Source organism: Palaemon carinicauda, chromosome 1 (genome assembly GCF_036898095.1).
Source record: "Palaemon carinicauda isolate YSFRI2023 chromosome 1, ASM3689809v2, whole genome shotgun sequence".
Classification (NCBI taxonomy): Eukaryota; Metazoa; Arthropoda; class Malacostraca; order Decapoda; family Palaemonidae; genus Palaemon; species Palaemon carinicauda.
Window position 1 is genome coordinate 144759566 of NC_090725.1, and position 19970 is coordinate 144779535.

General features: G+C 45.5%; 1 protein-coding gene across 1 annotated transcript in view; it reads left to right on the plus strand.

The window, feature by feature from the left end:
- Positions 1-19970, plus strand: part of LOC137652371 (probable serine/threonine-protein kinase DDB_G0278509) — a 147767-nt gene that overhangs the window by 111084 nt on the left and 16713 nt on the right. The window contains 5 exon segments of the mRNA XM_068385743.1: positions 6224-6352; positions 9171-9309; positions 10445-10517; positions 11240-11300; positions 11408-11502. Coding sequence (XP_068241844.1) covers positions 6224-6352; positions 9171-9309; positions 10445-10517; positions 11240-11300; positions 11408-11502 — 497 coding nt within the window.

The following is a 19970-nucleotide window of genomic DNA, read 5'->3' on the forward strand; positions in this document are numbered from 1 at the left end:
AAAACTAGATCCTGACTTTGCTGGACGTCAGTTTAACGAAGACCTCCCGAAACTTAATGACCATCTCCTTCGTCGGGAACAAGATACGAAGGAAAGGATCGCCGCATCCATGTCCCTCCAGGTCCAGCTTGACGTCATGGCCGGTGACACTAGAGTCCCCGACCACTACATGGTGCTCGCCAAGACGCATCTGGCGACTGTAGTCAAGGACTTATACAGCTTCATGAAGGCTCGGAGAGCCTGTCGTGAATTCGTGTTCTCAAGTGCCACAGTGAGACACGAACCCCGGAGGCTGATTTCCTACAAAATCTGGGGTAAGCACCTCTTTCCCTCTGATCTTGCGAAAGAGATTACCGACAAGGCCGCCACGGAGAACAAGAACCTTCTTCACAAGTGGGGCATGTCGAAGAAAAGGAAATCCTCTCAGGACGACGGCCCTCAACCTAAGAGGAGATCCTCCAAGCCGAAACCCCAGCAACGTCAACAGAGACGGCAGTTTCCGGGACCCGCTACTCCCCAAGTGGCTGCTCAGCCACAACAGACCTTTCAGCTGGTCACCCAACCGGTCTTGTCCCAATCACCGGTTTTTACCCCTGCCTTTGAGCAACAGACGACTACCTTTCGTCCCAAAGGTAGAGGCTCAAGCAGAGGTGCAGGCAGAGACGCATCTCGCCATCCCTCCAGAGGCAGAGGAGGAAAGGGAGCTAGCGGCCGAGGTGGTAAACCCTCGGGACACCAGAAGCAATGAAGTGCTTCCGGTGGGAGGAAGACTCCGCCAATTCCAGGATCGTCGGACCTTCGATCCCTGGGCACACAGCATCGTCAAGAAGGGTCTAGGCTGGAGTTGGACTCAACCACCCCCAACCTTCCAGCAATTCTTCCAACAATCAACCCCCCTTCTGGAAGAATAAGTCCTAGATCTCTCGAACAAGAAGGTGATTAGGAGGGTAAAGTCAACCAGGTTCCAAGGGAGACTGTTTTGCGTCCCCAAGAAGGACTCCGACAAACTCAGAGTCATTCTAGACTTATCCCCCCTCAACAAGTTCATAGCGAACAACAAGTTCAAGATGCTGACTCTTCATCAGATAAGGACCCCTCTGCCTCAGGGTTCCTACACGGTCTCCATAGACCTAGCGGATGCCTATTGGCACGTTCCAATGAACCACCACGCTTCCTCCTACCTAGGATTTCGACTCCAAAGGAAAAGCTACGCCTTCAGGGCCATGCCCTTCGGCCTCAACGTGGCCCCTCGGATCTTCACAAAGCTGGCAGATGCCATCGTTCAACAGCTGCGCCTCCGAGACGTCCAGGTGATGGCCTACCTCGACGACTGGCTAGTCTGTGCTCCATCGCCCGAGGATTGTTTAAAATCCTGCAACAAAGTCACCCAGTTCCTAGAACACCTGGGATTCAAGATAAACGCGAAGAAATCTCGCCTCTCTCCAGCTCAAAGGTTCCAATGGCTAGGAATCCAGTGGAACCTTCAGTCACACCGCCTTTCCATCCCCCAGAAGAAAAGGAAGGAAATAGCAGGGTCTGTCAAGCGACTGCTGAAATCCAAACGGATCTCAAGACGTCAGCAGGAACGAGTTCTAGGCTCTCTACAGTTCGCCTCAGTGACAAACCCAGTGCTACGTGCACAGCTAAAGGATGCCGCGGGAGTCTGGAGACGTTCTGCATCCATCGCTCGAAGAGACTTCAAGAGACGGCTCCCAAACAGACTTCGGCTGCTCCTCAAGCCGTGGTCGGAAGCAAAGGCCCTGAAAAGGTCCATCCCTCTTCAACACCCACCTCCATCACTCAACATCCACACGGATGCTTCGCTGGAGGGTTGGGGAGGTCACTCCCACCAAAAATAGGCTCAAGGCACATGGTCTCCCCTATTCAAGACATTTCACATCAACATCTTGGAGGCCATGGCGGTCCTTCTAACGCTGAAGAAACTCTCCCCGCCTCCCTCGATCCATATTCGTCTATCCCTAGACAACTTGGTGGTAGTTCGATGTCTCAATCACCAAGGCTCAAGATCGCCCCAGATAAATCAGGTGCTTCTGACAATCTTCCGTCTGGCAGAGAAGAAGAAATGGCACCTGTCTGCAGTTCACCTACAAGGATCCCGCAACGTGACGGCGGACGCTCTATCCCGGACAAGTCCGATAGAGTCGGAATGGTCTCTAGACGCAAGATCATTCTCCTTCATCTCTCACCAAGTCCCAGAACTTCAGACCGATCTCTTCACAACGAGCGACAATAATCAACTTCCTCGATATGTAGCCCCGTCCGAGGACCCCAAGGCAGAAGCAGTGGACGCCATGTCACTGGACTGGAACAGATGGTCCAAGATCTACCTGTTCCCTCCCACCAACCTTCTGCTGAAAGTCCTCTCCAAGCTGAGAACCTTCAAAGGGACAGCGGCCCTAGTGGCTCCCAAGTGGCCCCGGAGCAATTGGTACCCCCTGGTCCTAGAGCTGCAGCCCACGCTGATCCCTCCCCGGGCCCAATACTCTCCCAGCAAGTACAGAAGTCGACTGTCTTCGCTTCATCATCGAAAATCAAGGACCTTCATCTCATGATTTTCTCTCCCTAGCCGCGAAGAAAAGGTTTGGGATCTCGAAAAAAAAGTCTAGACTTCCTCGAGGAATACAAGACCGAATCCACACGATGGCAATACGAATCATCCTGGAGAAAATGGGTCTCATTCGTCAAGGCAAAAATCCTACGGAAATCACCATTGATTTTGCATGTCCTTCTTTATTCACCTTCACGGACAGGGCTTGGCAGCCAACACGATTTCTACTTGCAAATCGGCCTTGACTAGACCACTAATGTATGCCTTCCAGATTGATCTGTCCAACGACATCTTCAATAAACTACCGAAAGCATGCGCTCGTCTATGCCCAGCACCCCCACCAAAACCGATCCCCTGGTCTCTGGACAAGGTGCTCCATTTTGCCTCCAACTTGGACAATGATTCGTGCCCTCTCAATGATCTGACTCAGAAAGTTATCTTTCTTTTGCTCTTGCTTCAGGAGCCCGAGTCAGCGAAAAAGTGGCATTATCAAGGGACGAGGGCCACATCCTGTTTACAGATTCAGATGACATTACCCTCTTCCCGGATCCGACGTTTCTCGCCAAAAACGAATTACCCACCAAAAGATGGGGCCCTTGGAGAATATGCCCCCTGAAAGAAGATGCCTCTCTATGTCCAGTAGAGAGCCTCAAGGTCTATCTTCATAGAACTTCGGACTTTGGTGGAGGCCAACTCTTTAAAGGAGAAACTTCGGACAGCGACCTGTCACTGAAACAACTAAGAGCGAAAATCACCTACTTCATTCGCAGAGCGGATCCTGACAGTTCACCCGCCGGTCACGATCCTAGAAAAGTTGCATCGTCTCTGAATTTCTTTCAGAGTATGGATTTCGAAAGCCTTAAGAGTTTCACAGGCTGGAAATCCTCGCGTGTTTTCTTTAAACATTATGCGAAACAAGTGCACGAAGTCAAACATTTTGTGGTAGCCGCAGGTAGTGTTATGAAACCTGTATAGAACAGTGAGTTACTTGGGACTCTAACTCCTCGGGTGCCTATGTTGACCCTCGCGTGATACGTAGTGATTTCAAAAACACTTAGTGCTTTTTCATAGACTGTTCTTCTCCCAGGTGAAATGTCATAGTCGTCACATGAGTGCCGCATGCCTAGAGCATGATGTGTTTTATTTTAATAGACTGACGTTCCTCTGGAACGAGTGCCTACTAATAATTTGAAATTCCCTTTCAGATTCAAGAGCAAGTCTTTCATGACTATGTACATTATAATTTATTGTAAATAACTTTTACAATTTTATTGCATTTCCTTAACATGTTCTGCAATTGTGAAATAAAATTTCTATTTTATTACTTGTGCGTCTCAATCCGCTCCTACTTATACTATGAAATACATGACTGTCATAGTTTTATTATCCCCTTCCTCTTATGTCGATGAAGATGACTAAGGGTTCAACCCTTATGATATACTCACTTCTGCAATGTAATATTCCTACACGAATACTTACTTACATCATACCTTAGAGACCAGACGACTCTCTATTCACATACAGTGCCTAACCACCACTTGTCTGCCTTTGTGAATGTTCCTATATGAATGCCAACCATTCAGTCTTGTCTCTGAGTTCTTCATGTTCTCCCAGCAAGGTGAGTAGCCCTTCGATGACCACTTTGATCTTCGGCATGGTCCGTTGGGACTTCGCTGCCAGGGGGGGGCAGGAAGTTTCTTCCCATCGGTTCTCCTATTGAGGTTACTATGCTTATCCTGTCAAAGCCCTAGGCACTTACACTACAAGGGGAAAATCTACCACGATACATTGATTCTCTGGTACTCTTCCATCAGGACGCCATGGCTTGAGCCCAAAAAACGGATTTTGAGCGAAGCGAAAAATCTATTTTTGGGTGAGATAGCCATGGCGTCCTGATGGACCCTCCCTGCTACTTCGTTCAGTTTGTCAGGTCCCACCCTGCGCTGCTGTATCATGGTGATCGGCAAGCAACTGACTTCAGGATGAGGACGGACGTGACGTCATTTAGCAATGGCGCCCGTTTGTTTACGTCTCGAGTACCAAAAGTAGCCACGGACGAGATTAGCTGTGGAACGGCTCCCCAGCTATTCTCCGTCCTTCCATATCGAAGTGTTAACTCTGTATGGGGTGCAGATAGCTATGTGGCGCGTTAATACATGCGTCCCCTGTTGATATACGATGTCTTAAAGGGAAACCTTTAGGGTACTCGCTCCAGAAGTTAGAATTCTGTGATAACCTGTGGTTAAATTCTCTGGGAATATCTTAGTAGTTATATACCCAAGGAAGCTACCAAAAAGGAACCTTCCATCAGGACGCCATGGCTATCTCACCCAAAAATAGATTTTTCGCTTCGCTCAAAATCCGTTTATTTTTCTTTGTTTCCTTTCCTCACTGGGCTATTTTCCCTGTTGGAGCATCTGGGCTTATAGCATCCTGCTTTTCCAACTAGGGTTATAGCCTAACAAATAATGATAATAATAATAATAAAGATGATTTTGGGTGATTTTTACTCATACTGAAACGTGATTAGATAAGACTTGAATTACACATATATTCAATCAAAACTGTTAACGATATTGGAAGATCATTTGAAAACATTGCAAACCACTTCAAAAGGAAATCACCATATTTATTAATATATATGAAAGTTTAACCCAAGAAGATATTGCTATGCTATAAAAAAGATATTATATGAAAAGGGTTAGGAATGGTACTTGATGCTAGTGCATAGGAATAGTTAGGAACAAAGTAAGATTTTCTAAGGCTATATAAGATAACATGACCAAGAAATTTAAGAGTTTATTGAAGGTTAACAAGATATTTTCCCAGATGATTTTTTTACTTATTTACTTATTTTATTGAAAGTATAGTTTTTCCTTTCATTTTACTGGGTCTTGTCTGAAGAAGTTTAGGACTAGTGTCTAAAAGCATATTGAAATTGATCTGCTATGTAAATAACCCAAAAGATACTTTTTTGAGCCAACTGTACCATCAAGAGTAACGGTCATATAGGATTTTCATGATATCTAAAACATTATGTTAACCATTTTTTAATCAGTGTAAACTAAAGCTCAGATGTATTTGTACTTCCTGAAACTCCTAGATTACTTAGCTGTTGAATAGCTCTCAACAATGCCTTTTAATATGAAAGAGAATTCTTTTCCCAGATTTGCTCTCAGATGCCATTCAACTATAGTCCATTTCTTTTATCAAGGCAGATTTGCACTGACTCGCAGCGGTGCCCTTTTAGCTCGGAAAATTTTCCTGATCGCTGATTGGTTAGAATTATCTCGTCCAACCAATCAGCGATCAGGAAACTTTTCCAAGCTAAAAGAGTACCGCTGCGAGTCGGTGCAAATCTGCATCGCTAAAAGAAATTGACTATAGATAAGCTGCATGCCCAAGGTATAAACTTTTAATAACCGAAGCCTATGGTACCAAGTATAATACAATCACATACATAATGTCTAATGATAAGGCATAGCAATGTTACTTCATTATAACGTCGACAGATTCAAACGAACTGGAATTCCAAAAATTACTTGAATGTTTGCCAGTATACACAAAGCATGTTTTGCCCCTTTATAGTACTGACCATAAATGATCTGGCATAGCATTCCATGTGTCAATCTAAAAAATCTCTTATCTTTTCAGATCACTTGGACTACAATAGCAATTTTTTTCATCATTTGTTTTATACTTGCTCTTATCAAACTATTCTGGAGAAATGTATTTCGATGCATCCGTCCGAAAATTTTGAATCCAAGAAACATTGGTAACCGGGTAAGATGTGATCTCTATTTAATATAATATAAGGAAAACTTTCACTGGCCATACTGGTTTTGGCTCATTTTTCATGGCCGGATGACTTTCCTGCCGCCAACCCTCCCCATTTACCCGGGCTTGGGACCGGCACCAAGTTGAGGCTAGCTGCCCCCCCCCCTCCCCCCCCCCCCCCCCTGAGTGGATAAGGAAAACATATGTTGATGAAACTAGAAGCTAAATAAAAAAGTCCGTCTATCGTATGTCCATATGTGTGCAACATCTTTATGGAACGAGTGATGCAAAAGATCAGAGAAAGGAGGGTTGAAGGAGTTGCTAGGTTGTGTAATAAAGATATATGTGAATAGGTGTGGTCACTATGAAGTTTCCAAATGATTGGGAACACTAGAGAAAAACTGCAAATGCTAATAAAAGAGGAATGATAGACACTAAGATGATTGAGCAATGAATGTTAGTAGTAGTGATGATAATGTTTTTTATAGAATGGAAGTAATCGACACACTGAGTATTCTGGACTAAATATGATGGATGACATATGATGAGAAAAGATTTGACACAGAATAGGTGATATATGAAAGGCAGCAGTATCTTGTTGCTTATGGATGCCAAAGTGGGATTGTATATGGAGATTTTTGAGCTAACTATCATTTATGGATGTAAAGTATGGGTATTAAAGATGAAAAAGATGATGTTGAAATTAACAATTTACATATTATATATAATAAAGGAATAATTGAGGGGGTAAGAAGTTTTTAGAGATTTAAAAATAGAGGTAGGGTAGCGCAGGGGAAAGGGTAAAGTGCATTTCGTGATGAAATGTTCATAAAGGGAGACTAATAAAAAAGGTTAGTAAAAAGAGTGAAAAAAATCCAAAGAATTTGGAGATAGAATTATGATGTAATTGAAGAGAAGGGCCTCAATTCTGAGAGTAGGGTCTTAGAAATATTATTTCCTCAAGGAACCTGTGTCAGTCACAAAATGAATTGTTTAACCATAGTAAGCAAATCTTCTAGGAGAAGGACACTGCAAATTAAAATCATTGCACTCTAGTCTTTGGTAGTGCCATAGCCTCTAAACCATGGTCTTTTACAGTCTTGGGTTAGAGGTCTCTTTCTTGAGGCACACTACTCAATCTGTTTCCTTATTTCCTTGTCCTTACTAGGCTATTTTCATTCTAGGGCCACTAGCCTTATAGCAACCATCTTTTTCAGCTAGGGTTATGGCTTAGCTGGCAATAATAATAATAATAATAGTAATAATGATAATAATAATAATAATGATAATAATTTTAATAATATTTCTGTAGTAGACTCTCTTTCAGGCAAGTTTTGTTGAAAATAATGGCTGCCTCAGTTGCATTGATCTTATACTCCGACTTCTCAATGGCTCTAATTATCATCTTTTCAGGACTACTGCATACAGCCAGTAACTGAGCAAATTCAGCCAGTAACTGAGCAAAATTCATCCTTCATGGTGGGTAGTCAAATTCAGGAATAATTGACGAGTCAAGGTTTTAATATAAAATTCACAAATTAGGTAAGATTCACAATTCAGGTAAAATTCACAATTCAGGTAAAAGTACACAGAAAACATGCTACGCGTTTCGGGGGTGCTGTCTCCCTTCCTCAGGCTTGACTGCTGGAAACGATGAGAGCTAAGTCCTTATATATGGTAATTCTGGCTTAGTCACAGAGGCAGCGAATTTTTCATTGGCTACCTCGAGCATCATGGGTGGAGCAAATAGAATGGCCGATCCTCATTGGCTAAGCCGCTCACCGAGAGAGGCTGTAGTACAGTCAGACTGCCATCCCACTCACTCCTGGGTGTTGAGTCACCATCTTGTCCTCTGGGAGCTGGGCTTTGATTGGTGGGAGCGCTCACCGAGAGGGTATGTAGGCTAGGCAGGCTATCCTGTCGCTGATCAATGCTGTTGGGGTTGTTCATGTCTTGATCTGTTGGGTTGTCCTGGTTGACGACTCTCAACACTACCCAGGAAATGTTCCTCCTCCCCTCCTATCGAAGGAACAACACAAGGAAAAATAACCCAACCAACCACGACACATCCAACCAGGACAACCCAACAGATCAAGACATGAACAACCCCAACAGCATTGATCAGCGACAGGATAGCCTGCCTAGCCTACATACCCTCTCGGCAAGCGCTCCCACCAATCAAAGCCCAGCTCCCAGAGGACAAGATGGTGACTCAACACTCAGGAGTGAGTGGGATGGCAGTCTGACTGTACTACAGCCTCTCTCGGTGAGCGGCTTAGCCAATGAGGATCAGCCATTCTATTTGCTCCGCCCATGACGCTCAAGGTAGCCAATGAAAAATTCGCTGCCTCTGTGACAAAGCCAGAATTGCCATATATAAGGACGTAGCTCTCATCGTTTCCAGCACTCAAGCCTGAAGAAGGGAGACAGCACTCCCGAAATGCATAGCTTGTTCTCTGTATACTTTTACCTGAATTGTGAATTTTACCGGAATTGTGAATCTTACCTAATTTGTGAATTTTATATTAAAACCTTGACTCGTCAATTATTCCTGAATTTGACTACCCACCATGAAGGATGAATTTTGCTCAGTTACTGGCAGTATGCAGTAGTCCTGAAAAGAAGATAATTAGAGCCATCGAGAAGATGGAGTATAAGATCAATGCAACTGAGGCAGCCATTATTTTCAACAAAATAATAATAATAATAATAATAATAGTAATAATAATAATAATAATAATAATAATAATAATAATAATGATCATCACACATCTTTCCTTTTTGCGGTTAAGGCAAGTCATTCTTATTCTAACAAACTTTGCAGAAGAAGTACGACTGTTTTGTCGTATGCTCGTCTGAAGACTTCACTCGAGTGCGAGATATGATAATCGTTCCCCTTACTCAACGTGGATACTCGATTGCTTGGCATGATAATGCTTTCGTACCGGGAGATTGGATTATGCGTAAGTTTCCCTGAAGTCTTTTTCTTCTTCTTCTTTTTCTTCTTTGCCTGCATCTTTTCCCACTTCTATGTAGGGTCGATGTTTCTGGCCAGCGTTCTCCATCTACCTCTGTCCCACACTTCATCACTGGTTAATCCTTTGATCGAAGGTCATCCTTGATACAGTCCATCCACCTTTGCTTTGGTCTCCCTCTCCTTCTCGTTCTCTGTACCTCCATTTCCATCACTCTCCTCCCAATATACTGTCCATCTCTTCTCATGACATGACCATACCACCTCAGTCTCCTTTCTTGGATCTTATCTGATAGTTCTCTACCTCCTGTGGTACCCCTAATTACCTCATTCCGTATCTTATCTCTTCTTGTCACCGCACACATCCATCTTAACATTCTCATCTCTGCCACATCCAGTTTCTTCTCTTCTGTCTTCTTTATTGCCCAGGTCTCTGCTCCATACATCTTTGCCGGTCTCACAACTGTCCTGTGTACTTTACCTTTCAACTTAACCCCTATTTTCCTGTCACATACTTTTTTCCAATTCTTCCATCCTGCTTGTATTCCCTGAAGTGCCAGATATGGTTTTCGTTTGTAGAAATTGTCATCTTGAATTGTTATACATACAGCAAATGGATGAAGTTACAGTCGTCTTCATAACATTGACAGAGTAAGTTTTCTTAACACTCTATTAAGTTATTTAATTCTCTTAACTAAAATAGCTGTACTGTACTCTTAAGATATATCTTATGAGAGACATTTATTGCTAATGATCATTTACTCCTGATATACCATTTATTAAATATCTTATTCTCTCTCTGTGTACCAATCCAGAGAAGATAAAATTCTAAGATATCAATGTTGAAACTTTTTTGGTAAAACTGAAATCAGAATAATTTTGTGAAAAAATAATTTAGAGTTAAAATTCAAATATCTAAGGAGGGATATTTTAAAATTTGCACGTTTTAATTTATTTGAAAACCAGTTTTCTATAAAAGTAATACCTCTCTTGCTCAATTTCTCAATAGTAGATGGTTGGTGTATAAAATTTTTCGTTAATATTTTCTTGTTATATCAAGGCTTTCAGTTCCCTAAAAATATTGCATGACTTATGTGACAAAATTATACACTTTAAACACACAGACAACGTCGAAAGAGCTGTTCAGAATTCCTCGCGAATGATGATTTTTGGAACCCAGAACTTGGTTAACAGCAGGTATGTATTTGATGATAATACTTGACTAATTATAGATGAACAGTCATCTGTATATTTTAATTCCTTTACAAAATGAATGGTATATTTAGTTATATTTATCCATCCATGTAAATATCGACCACTAATGGAACTTTATATTGAATTAAATCTTGAATATATATCTACTGGAGACTATTTTGTGATTAATGTTTCAGGTTGGGCTAGGGGTAATGATTTGAACCCAAGCCTAAGTCGAAAAAAAAATGCCAGGAGTGGACTCAACCAATTTTTCCTTACACCGAATAGTCTGGCTTACTCTTTATAGATTCTCCTCTATTCTCATACAACTGACTACTGCACTGCAGTTGTTCAGTGGCTACTTTCCTTGTGGTAGGGGTAAAAGAGCCTCTAGCTATGGTAAGCAGCTGTTCTAGGCGAAGAACACTCCAAAATCAAACCACTCTTCTCTGATCTTTGGTAGTGCCATAGCCTCTGTACCATGGTCTTCCACTGTCTTGGGGTAGAGTTCTATTGCTTGAGGGTACATTTGGGCACACTATTCTATATAAATTTTCTTCCTCTTGTTATCATAAAGTTTATCATATTTAGGCACACAGATATATAGATAAATAGAGAATTATCCAATCTTACGAGACTTCCATCTTAGGTTAAAAGAAAAGTTGCACGAATGGGTCAGAGGTCATTAAGTTCTTATGAGTAATTTTATCTCTTCCTTCCAATAGGTGGGGCCTGCACGAAATTCGAAGAGGATGCCACGAAGAATTTGTTAACCCAGATTTCAAGGTCAGTCAGTGATTTATCTTATCTTTCCTTAAAAAGGAAATAGATAAATGATTATGGTCTGAATTAATTTGCAGACTTGAATCATCCATTTATTATTCTTTTCTCAGGTTTTAGCCTTGGTAGATGTGACGCTGCCAAAAACTCTTAACCGGGATCTTTATAATATCGTTTGTCTTCGAACACATATAAAGCTGACAGATCGGTAAGTTTATGATTAACTGGTATCAATACAATTACTCATATAGGGATTATGAACATAGACTTATAACCCGCAGAAAATATATATATATATATATATATATATATATATATATATATATATATATATATATATATATATATATATATATATTAATGTATATATATATATATATATATATATATATATATATATATATATATATATATATATTTGGGCTCAAGCCATGGCGTCCTGATGGAAGGTTCCTTTTTGGTAGCTTCCTTGGGTATATAACTACTAAGATATTCCCAGAGAATTTAACCACAGGTTATCACAGAATTCTAACTTCTGGAGCGAGTATCCTAAAGGTTTCCTCTTAAGACATCGTATATCAACAGGGGACGCATGTATTAACGCGCCACATAGCTATCTGCACCTCATACAGAGTTAACACTTCGATATGGAGGGACAGAGAATAGCTGGGGAGCTGTTCCACAGCTAATCCCTTCCGTGGCTACTTTTGGTACTCGAGACGTAAACAAACGGGCGCCTCCGCTAGATGACGCCACGTCCGTCCTCATCCTTTGTACAGTAGCTTGCCCTACTTAGACGGATTTTCCCTGTGCTATACTTATCGCTTTGCATCTTTATTATGTCGCTACCTTCGGCCTCGCCTTCTTCTGGAAAGTTGAGTACAAGGTTCCAGTATTGTTTAGTTAAGCTCTGACCGTAAAGTAAATATTACTTCCGAGGTAATTGTTGTTTTGTGGCAGAGCTGTGCCTCTACCGGACCCGCCATTTTATGGCGTCGTTGTTGTTCTGCATGCCTTATTTAGTTAGCCACAACAACGCTTCCGGCCTCATTTACTAATTGATAACATTAGTTTATTTAGTCTTCATAGCTAGGAACTTTTATATCGTGTTTTGACGCTTTTATCGGTCATCGATTGACCTCTTACCAGTTGGCTACTATAGCCCCCAGGCCAGAGTGCCTATATATCAGTGTTCATGCATGATTTTATTAGTGATCCTAGGCTAACTTATGAAGATAGTGGCATTATTTTACAATACTATTGACTGTGATGCAAGTGTTTTCGCCTTCAGGGACCATATAGGGGATAGGTTAGTTAGTGTACCTTCCTAACCTAACCTACAGGTAGGACCCCTATATGCTTCCTTCATCCCCCTGCCCTTGGCATTCCCTCTGCGTAGCCTTGCTTCCCTTACCATGTAAAGGGATCAAGCTCCTACCAGAGTATATTATCGCCTCTCAGTCCTCCCTAAGGGAATGAACCCCCCTTAGGGTTGCGCCTGAGAGTGAGGAACGGCTAGCCCTTCCTCTATGGCTAGGACTAAGTCTACGACTGTCCTGCGATAGCGATATGTCTTCTATCCTTCCTAGTTCAGGGCGTTCAGCCCTGCTCTAGGTTAGGTTTTGGAAGGGTAATTCTGTTCCTTGCTGAAACTGTACCCATGCACCGTTTCAGTCAGGCTGCCTTACCTTAGGTTAGGGAGTGTCCTCCCTTCCTTAGTGGCCGCCCTGGTACAGAACCCCTTTCATGGAAGACTCTTCTCTTCTCCCCTCCCCACCTATCGCTTGTATAGCCTAGCCTATACTTAGGTTTGTCTATACCCATCTGTCCCCTGTCCTACAACTCCTCCTTAGGGTGGAGTGATAGGGCTACCTTGAGCTTCTGTGTGCAGTCCGCTCTGGTACATATACCCTTCATAGTGTCCTATGGGGTTAGCCACTGGATGTGTTCTGTATACAGGGGTCTCCCCCTCTTTGGGTGTCCCCTAGCCCTCCCTTGGGCTACCCTAGCTCCCGGTCCTCTGCGGCCCCTGCTTCTGGGTGATAGAGCCAGCCTCTATCATGGGTACACCCTCTCAGGGGGGGATGTCTGGGAGTCCATGGCTGGACTTCTTACATCCCTCCCTCTGTCTCTTTCACTATCCGGGTGCCGGTCCCTTGCCGCCTCCACTGTCGGCGATACCCACCTCCTACCTTGGTGACTCTCCCCATACCCCCATGGCCGCCAGTCCTCCGTGTGCCGGGGGACTGCCGCCTGCCGCCGGCTTCCAGCCGATGGCTCTTCCCCTCCCTCATAGCTTGGCCGTCCGCCCGCCGGCCGGCCCCGGAGTGCCGGCATCCGCTGCCGGCAGTCCGGTTCTGCTATAACCTTCCTTGTTCCTGTCACCAATCCGGCAACCTCCGGCTGCCGGAGCCGCCGCTCCCCGCCGGCGTTCCGCCGCTGTGCCGGCGGCCGCCACCCTGGTATTACTCTTGACTTCTATATTGTCTTCCTTAATGCCAGAAACTCTGCTGGAGCGGCCTCCGGCGTGCCGGAGGTCTGCCGGAGCCTTCCGGAGGCGTCAAGGCGACTTGCACCCCCTTCTACTAGCTATCATCTGATGTTGATAACCCTACATCGCAACCAGATGGTTTGAATACATAATGGATAGGTATTGCCTTACCGTTCCATTAGTAACCATGCTGTCTTCTTGCATATCACAGATTTCCAGCATGTTGCGTGTATCTTAGCACGGCCGGTTGCCGGAAACCGTTACCCTATGGAATCTTCTACGTTCCATATCCCTGGGTCTGAGTGGCCTCAGTTCCAGATCTATATCCTTGGCAATCCCTCTAGAAATTCCCACTGCCTACACGGCATGCTATGTGGAATTCTGCCCTGTGTCCTCGGTCACAACAAATTGCCTACGGATAAGGTTACGGTAACCGGCCGGGCGGGTTACACGGAGGATGTGTCTATCTCCTTCTTTTCCGCCCACTCTCTGAACGTCACAGTATTTCTACCACTGAATATTAGGTTAAAGATTAATCACTTAATACTTAACCTTAAAATAGAAGTCATCCTTATGACTCCCCCGTACTCATGTCCTCATTCTCTTACAGGAGGGGTACGTGAAGTACGACCATGGCTTCTGTGGAGTGAAGCGCCCGCACTTTTATGGGGACACGGCGTGTAGGACTCTCGCCCCTTGTGCAAACAAAAAAGGTGATCTGAAGCCTGGGACCCACTGAACTGTACGGTCTACCAGGAACGCCTGGTTGAGGCGTTCAATAACCCTCCCTCAGCGGAGGTTAGGGACGCTTCTCGAGAGAAGCTACGCAAATGGGTGCGTGGCTTCCAGAAGAACGCCACTGGACCGTACCTTGCTACCGAAGACTTGAGGGCCTTACTGTTCCCAAAGGCATCCCCAGACTCTGTGGTCCCCAAGGATCAGATCCCCACCGTCCAGATCACGGTGGAACCCGATGTTGTCATGGCTCAGTCCATGCACGAGTGTCGCCTGGATACCGACAACGCGGAATGTATGTCGGAAGTGTCGGAGACAACGGAGAGGAACCTCATGGCCGAAGAATTGGACTATGAGTAGGACCAAGTGGATTACGCTGGGTCGGAGCAAGAGGTCGCTCCGCCTTCCACCACCACCCCAACTCCTACACCGACGGAAGTATCACTCCCGTCTACCTCCGCCACCCCGGACCCCATCCCAACCAACGCCCAGGAGATGTTTCAGACGCTCGAAGCCATCATGGACAAGAAACTCCGTGAGACACACGAATACATCAGGACCATGGGAAGTTCCAAGGAGCCGAAAAGGAATTCGGTTAAGGACCTCCCTGCATGCTCGCACGCCAACCCCTGGAGGTATGCCGAGCATATGCCGATCGCAACGGGCAGGATCTTCATCAGTGAGAAGGTCGGCTCGGTTGTCCTGGAAGAAGTGGAGTTCTTCCCAAGTTTTGAGGCCTACCCGGACTGTTACGTCCGGCTTCGATCCAAACCTGCCTCTAAAGAAGAGACCGAACCTAAGGAGGTGATAGTGTTCGATCTTCCGAAGTCCCAGGCTATGATGGCCAACACCCTTATAAGTAGGGGTTTTACCTGCTCAAGGCTTCCGGCATTGAGCAAGAAGCACCCTACCTACGTCGCACCTGATGATGCGATCCTCCCCTTCGTGGAAAAGGCCTTCGCAGCGGTACACAGGGCAGTGGAAGAAGGGAAACCTTTTCCTGCACTGGAGGAGTGCAGACCTTTCTCCCTGGTCACTCCCCCCGATGCTCGACACTGGAAGGAGGTCCAACATACCTTCGTGGTGGGAAAACTAGATCCTGACGTTGCTGGACGTCAGTTTAACGGAGACCTCCCGAAACTTAATAACCACCTCCTTCGTCGGGAACAAGATACGAAAGAAAGACTTGCCGCATCCATGTCCCTCCAGGTCCAGCTTGACGTCATGGCCGGTGACACTAGAGTCCCCGACCACTACATGGTGCTCGCCAAGACGCATCTGGCGACTGTAGTCAAGGACTTACACAGCTTCATGAAGGAGAGCTTGTCGTGAATTCGTGTTCTCAAGTGCCACAGTGAGACACGAACCCCGGAGGCTGATTTCCTCCAACATCTGGGGTAAGCACCTCTTTCCCTCTGGTCTAGTGAAAGAGATTATCGACAAGGCCGCCACGGAGAACAGGAACCTTCTTCACAAGTGGGGCATGTCGAAGAAAAGGAAATCCTCTCAGGACGACGGCCCTCAACCTAAGAGGAGATCCTCCAAGCCGAAACCCCAACAACGTCAACAGAGACGGCAGTTTCCGGGACCCGCTACTCCCCAAATGGCTGCTCAGCCACAACAGACCTTTCAGCTGGTCACCCAATCGGTCTTGCCCCAATCACCGGTTTTCACCCCTGCCTTTGAGCAACAGACGACTACCTTTCGTCCCAAAGGTTGAGGCTCAAGCAGAGGTGCAGGCAAGAGACGCATCTCGCCGTCCCTCCAGAGGCAGAGGAGGAAAGGGAGCTAGCGGCCGAGGTACACCCTCGGGACACCAGAAGCAATGAAGTGCTTCCGGTGGGAGGAAGACTCCGCCAATTCCAGGATCGTCGGACCTTCGATCCCTGGGCACACAGCATCGTCGACAAGGGTCTAGGCTGGAGTTGGACTCAACCACCCCCAACCTTCCAGCAATTCTTCCAACAATCTCCCCCCCCCCTTCTGGAAGAATATGTCCTGGATCTCTTGAACATGAAGGTGATTAGGAGGGTAAAGTCAACCAGGTTCCAAGGGAGACTGTTTTACGTCCCCAAGAAGGACTCAGACAAGCTCAGAGTCATTCTAGACTTATCCCCCCTCAACAAGTTCATAGCGAACAACAAGTTCAAGATGCTGACTCTTCATCAGATAAGGACCCCTCTGCCTCAGGGTTCCTACACGGTCTCCATAGACCTGGCGGATACCTATTGGTACATTCCAATGAACCACCACACTTTCTCCTACCTAGGATTTCGACTCCAAAAGGAAAAGCTACGCCTTCAGGGCCATGCCCTTCGGCCTCAAAGTGGCCCCTCGGATCTTCACAAAGCTGGCAGATGCCATTGTTTAACAGCTGCGCCTCCGAGACGTCCAGGTGATGGCCTACCTCGACGACTGGCTAGCTTGGGCTCCATCGCCCGAGGATTGTTTAAAATCCTGCAACAAAGTCACCCAGTTCCTAGAACACCTGGGATTCAAGATAAACGCGAAGAAATCTCGCCTCTCTCCAGCTTAAAGGTTCCAATGTCTAAGAACCCAGTGGAACCTTCAGTCACACCGCCTTTCCATCCCCCAGAAGAAAAGGAAGGAAATAGCAGGGTCTGTCAAGCGACTGCTGAAATCCAAATGGATCTCAAGACGTCAGCAGGAACGAGTTCTAGGCTCTCTACAGTTCGCCTCAGTGACAAACCCAGTGCTACGTGCACAGCTAAAGGATGCCGCGGGAGTCTGGAGACGTTCCGCATCCATCGCTCGAAGAGACCTCAAAAGACGGCTCCCAAACAGACTTCGGCTGCTCCTCAAGCCGTAGTCGGAAGCAAAGGCCCTGAAAAGGTCCATTCCTCTTTAACACCCACCTCCATCACTCAACATCCACACGGATGCTTCGCTGGAGAGTTGGGGAGGTCACTCCCACCAAAAATAGGCTCAAGGCACATGGTCTCCCCTATTCAAGACGTTTCACATCAACATCTTGGAGTCCACGGCGGTCCTTCTAACACTGAAGAAACTCTCCCCGCCTCCCTCGATCCATAGTCGTCTATCCCTAGACAACTTGGTGGTAGTTTGATGTCTCAATCGCCAAGGCACAAGATCGCCCCATATAATCAGGTGCTTCTGACAATCTTCCGTCTGGCAGAGAAGAAGAAATGGCACCTGTCTGCAGTTCACCTACAAGGATCCCGCAACGTGACGGCGGACGCTCTATCCCGGACAAGTCCGATAGAGTCGGAATGGTCTCTAGACGCAAGATCATTCTCCTTCATCTCTCACCAAGTCCCAGAACTTCAGACCGATCTCTTTGCAACGAGCGACAATAATCAACTTCCTCGATAAGTAGCCCCGTCCGAGGACCCCAAGGCAGAGGCAGTGGTCGCCATGTCACTGTACTGGAACAGATGGTCCAAGATCTACCTGTTCCCTCCCACCAACCTTCTGCTGAAAGTCCTCTCCAAGTTGAGAACCTTCAAAGGGACAGCGGCCCTAGTGGCTCCCAAGTGGCCCCGGAGCAATTGGTACCCCCTGGTCCTAGAGCTGCAGCCCACGCTGATCCCTCTCCCGGGCCCAGTACTCTCCCAGCAAGTACAGAAGTCGACTGTCTTCGCTTCATCATCGAAAATCAAGGACCTTCATCTCATGATTTTCTCTCCCTAGCCGCGAAGAAAAGGTTTGGGATTTTGAAGAAAAGTCTAGACTTCCCCGAGGAATACAAGACCGAATCCACACGACGGCAATACGAATCATCGTGGAGAAAATGGGTCTCATTCGTCAAGGCAAAAATCCTACGGAAATCACCATTGATTTTTGCATGTCCTTCTTTATTCACCTTCACGGACAGGGCTTGGCAGCCAACACGATTTCTCCTTGCAAATCAGCCTTGACTAGACCACTAATGTATGCCTCCAACTTGGACAATGATTCATGTCCTCTCAAGGATCTGACTCAGAAAGTTATCTTTCTCTTTGCTCTTGCTTCAGGAGCCCGAGTCAGCGAAATAGTGGCATTATCAAGGGACGAGGGCCACATCCTGTTTACAGATTCAGGTGACCTTACCCTCTTCCCGGATCCGACGTTTCTCGCCAAAAAACGAATTACCCACCAAAAGATGGGGCCCTTGGAGAATATGCCCCCTGAAAGAAGATGCCTCTCTATGTCCAGTAGAGAGCCTCAAGGTCTATCTTCATAGAACTTCGGACTTTGGTGGAGGCCAACTCTTAAAAGGAGAAACTTCGGACAGCGACCTGTCACTGTAACAACTAAGAGCGAAAATCACCTACTTCATTCGCAGAGCGGATCCTGACAGTTCACCCGCCGGTCACGATCCTAGAAAAGTTGCATCGTCTCTGAATTTCTTTCAGAGTATGGATTTCGAAAGTCTTAAGAGTTTCACAGGCTGGAAATCATCGCGTGTTTTCTTCAAACATTATGCGAAACAAGTGCACGAAGTCAAACAATTGTGGTAGCCGCAGGTAGTGTTATGAAACCTGCACCTAACTCTGCATAGAACAGTGAGTTACTTGGGACTCTAACTCCTCGGGTGCCTATGTTGACCCTCGCGTGATACGTAGTGCTTTTAAAAAACACTTAGTGCTTTTTCATAGACTGTTCTTCTCCCAGGTGAAATGTCATAGTCGTCACATGAGTGCCGCATGCCTAGAGCATGATGTGTTTTATTTTAATAGACTGACGTTCCTTTGGAACGAGTGCCTACTAATAGTTTGAAATTCCATTTCAGATTCAAGAGCAAGTCTTTCATTACTATGTACATTATAATTTATTGTAAATAACCTTTACAATTTTATTGCATTTCCTTAACATGTTCTGCAATAGTGAAATAAAATTTCTATTTTATTACTTGTGCGTCTCAATCCGCTCCTACTTATACTATGAAATACATGATTGTCATAGTTTTATTATCCCCTTCCTCTTATGTCGATGAAGATGACTAAGGGTTCAACCCTTATCATATACTCACTTCTGCAATGTAATATTCCTACTCGAATACTTACTTACATCATACCTTAGAGACCAGACGACTCTATTCACATACAGTGCCTAACCACCACTTGTCTGCCTTTGTGAATGTTCCTATATGAATGCCAATCATTCAGTCTTGTCTCCGAGTTCTTCATGTTCTCCCAGCAAGGTGAGTAGCCCTTCGATGACCACTTTGATCTTCGGCATGGTCCGTTGGGACTTCGCTGCCAGGGGGGGCAGGAAGTTTCTTCCCATCGGTTCTCTTATTGAGGTTACTATGCTTATCCTGTCAAAGCCCTAGGCACTTTCACCACAAGGGGAAAATCTACCACGATACATTTATTCTCTGGTACTCTTCCATCAGGACGCCATGGCTTGAGCCCAAAAAACGGATTTTGAGCGAAGCGAAAAATCTATTTTTGGGTGAGATAGCCATGGCGTCCTGATGGACCCTC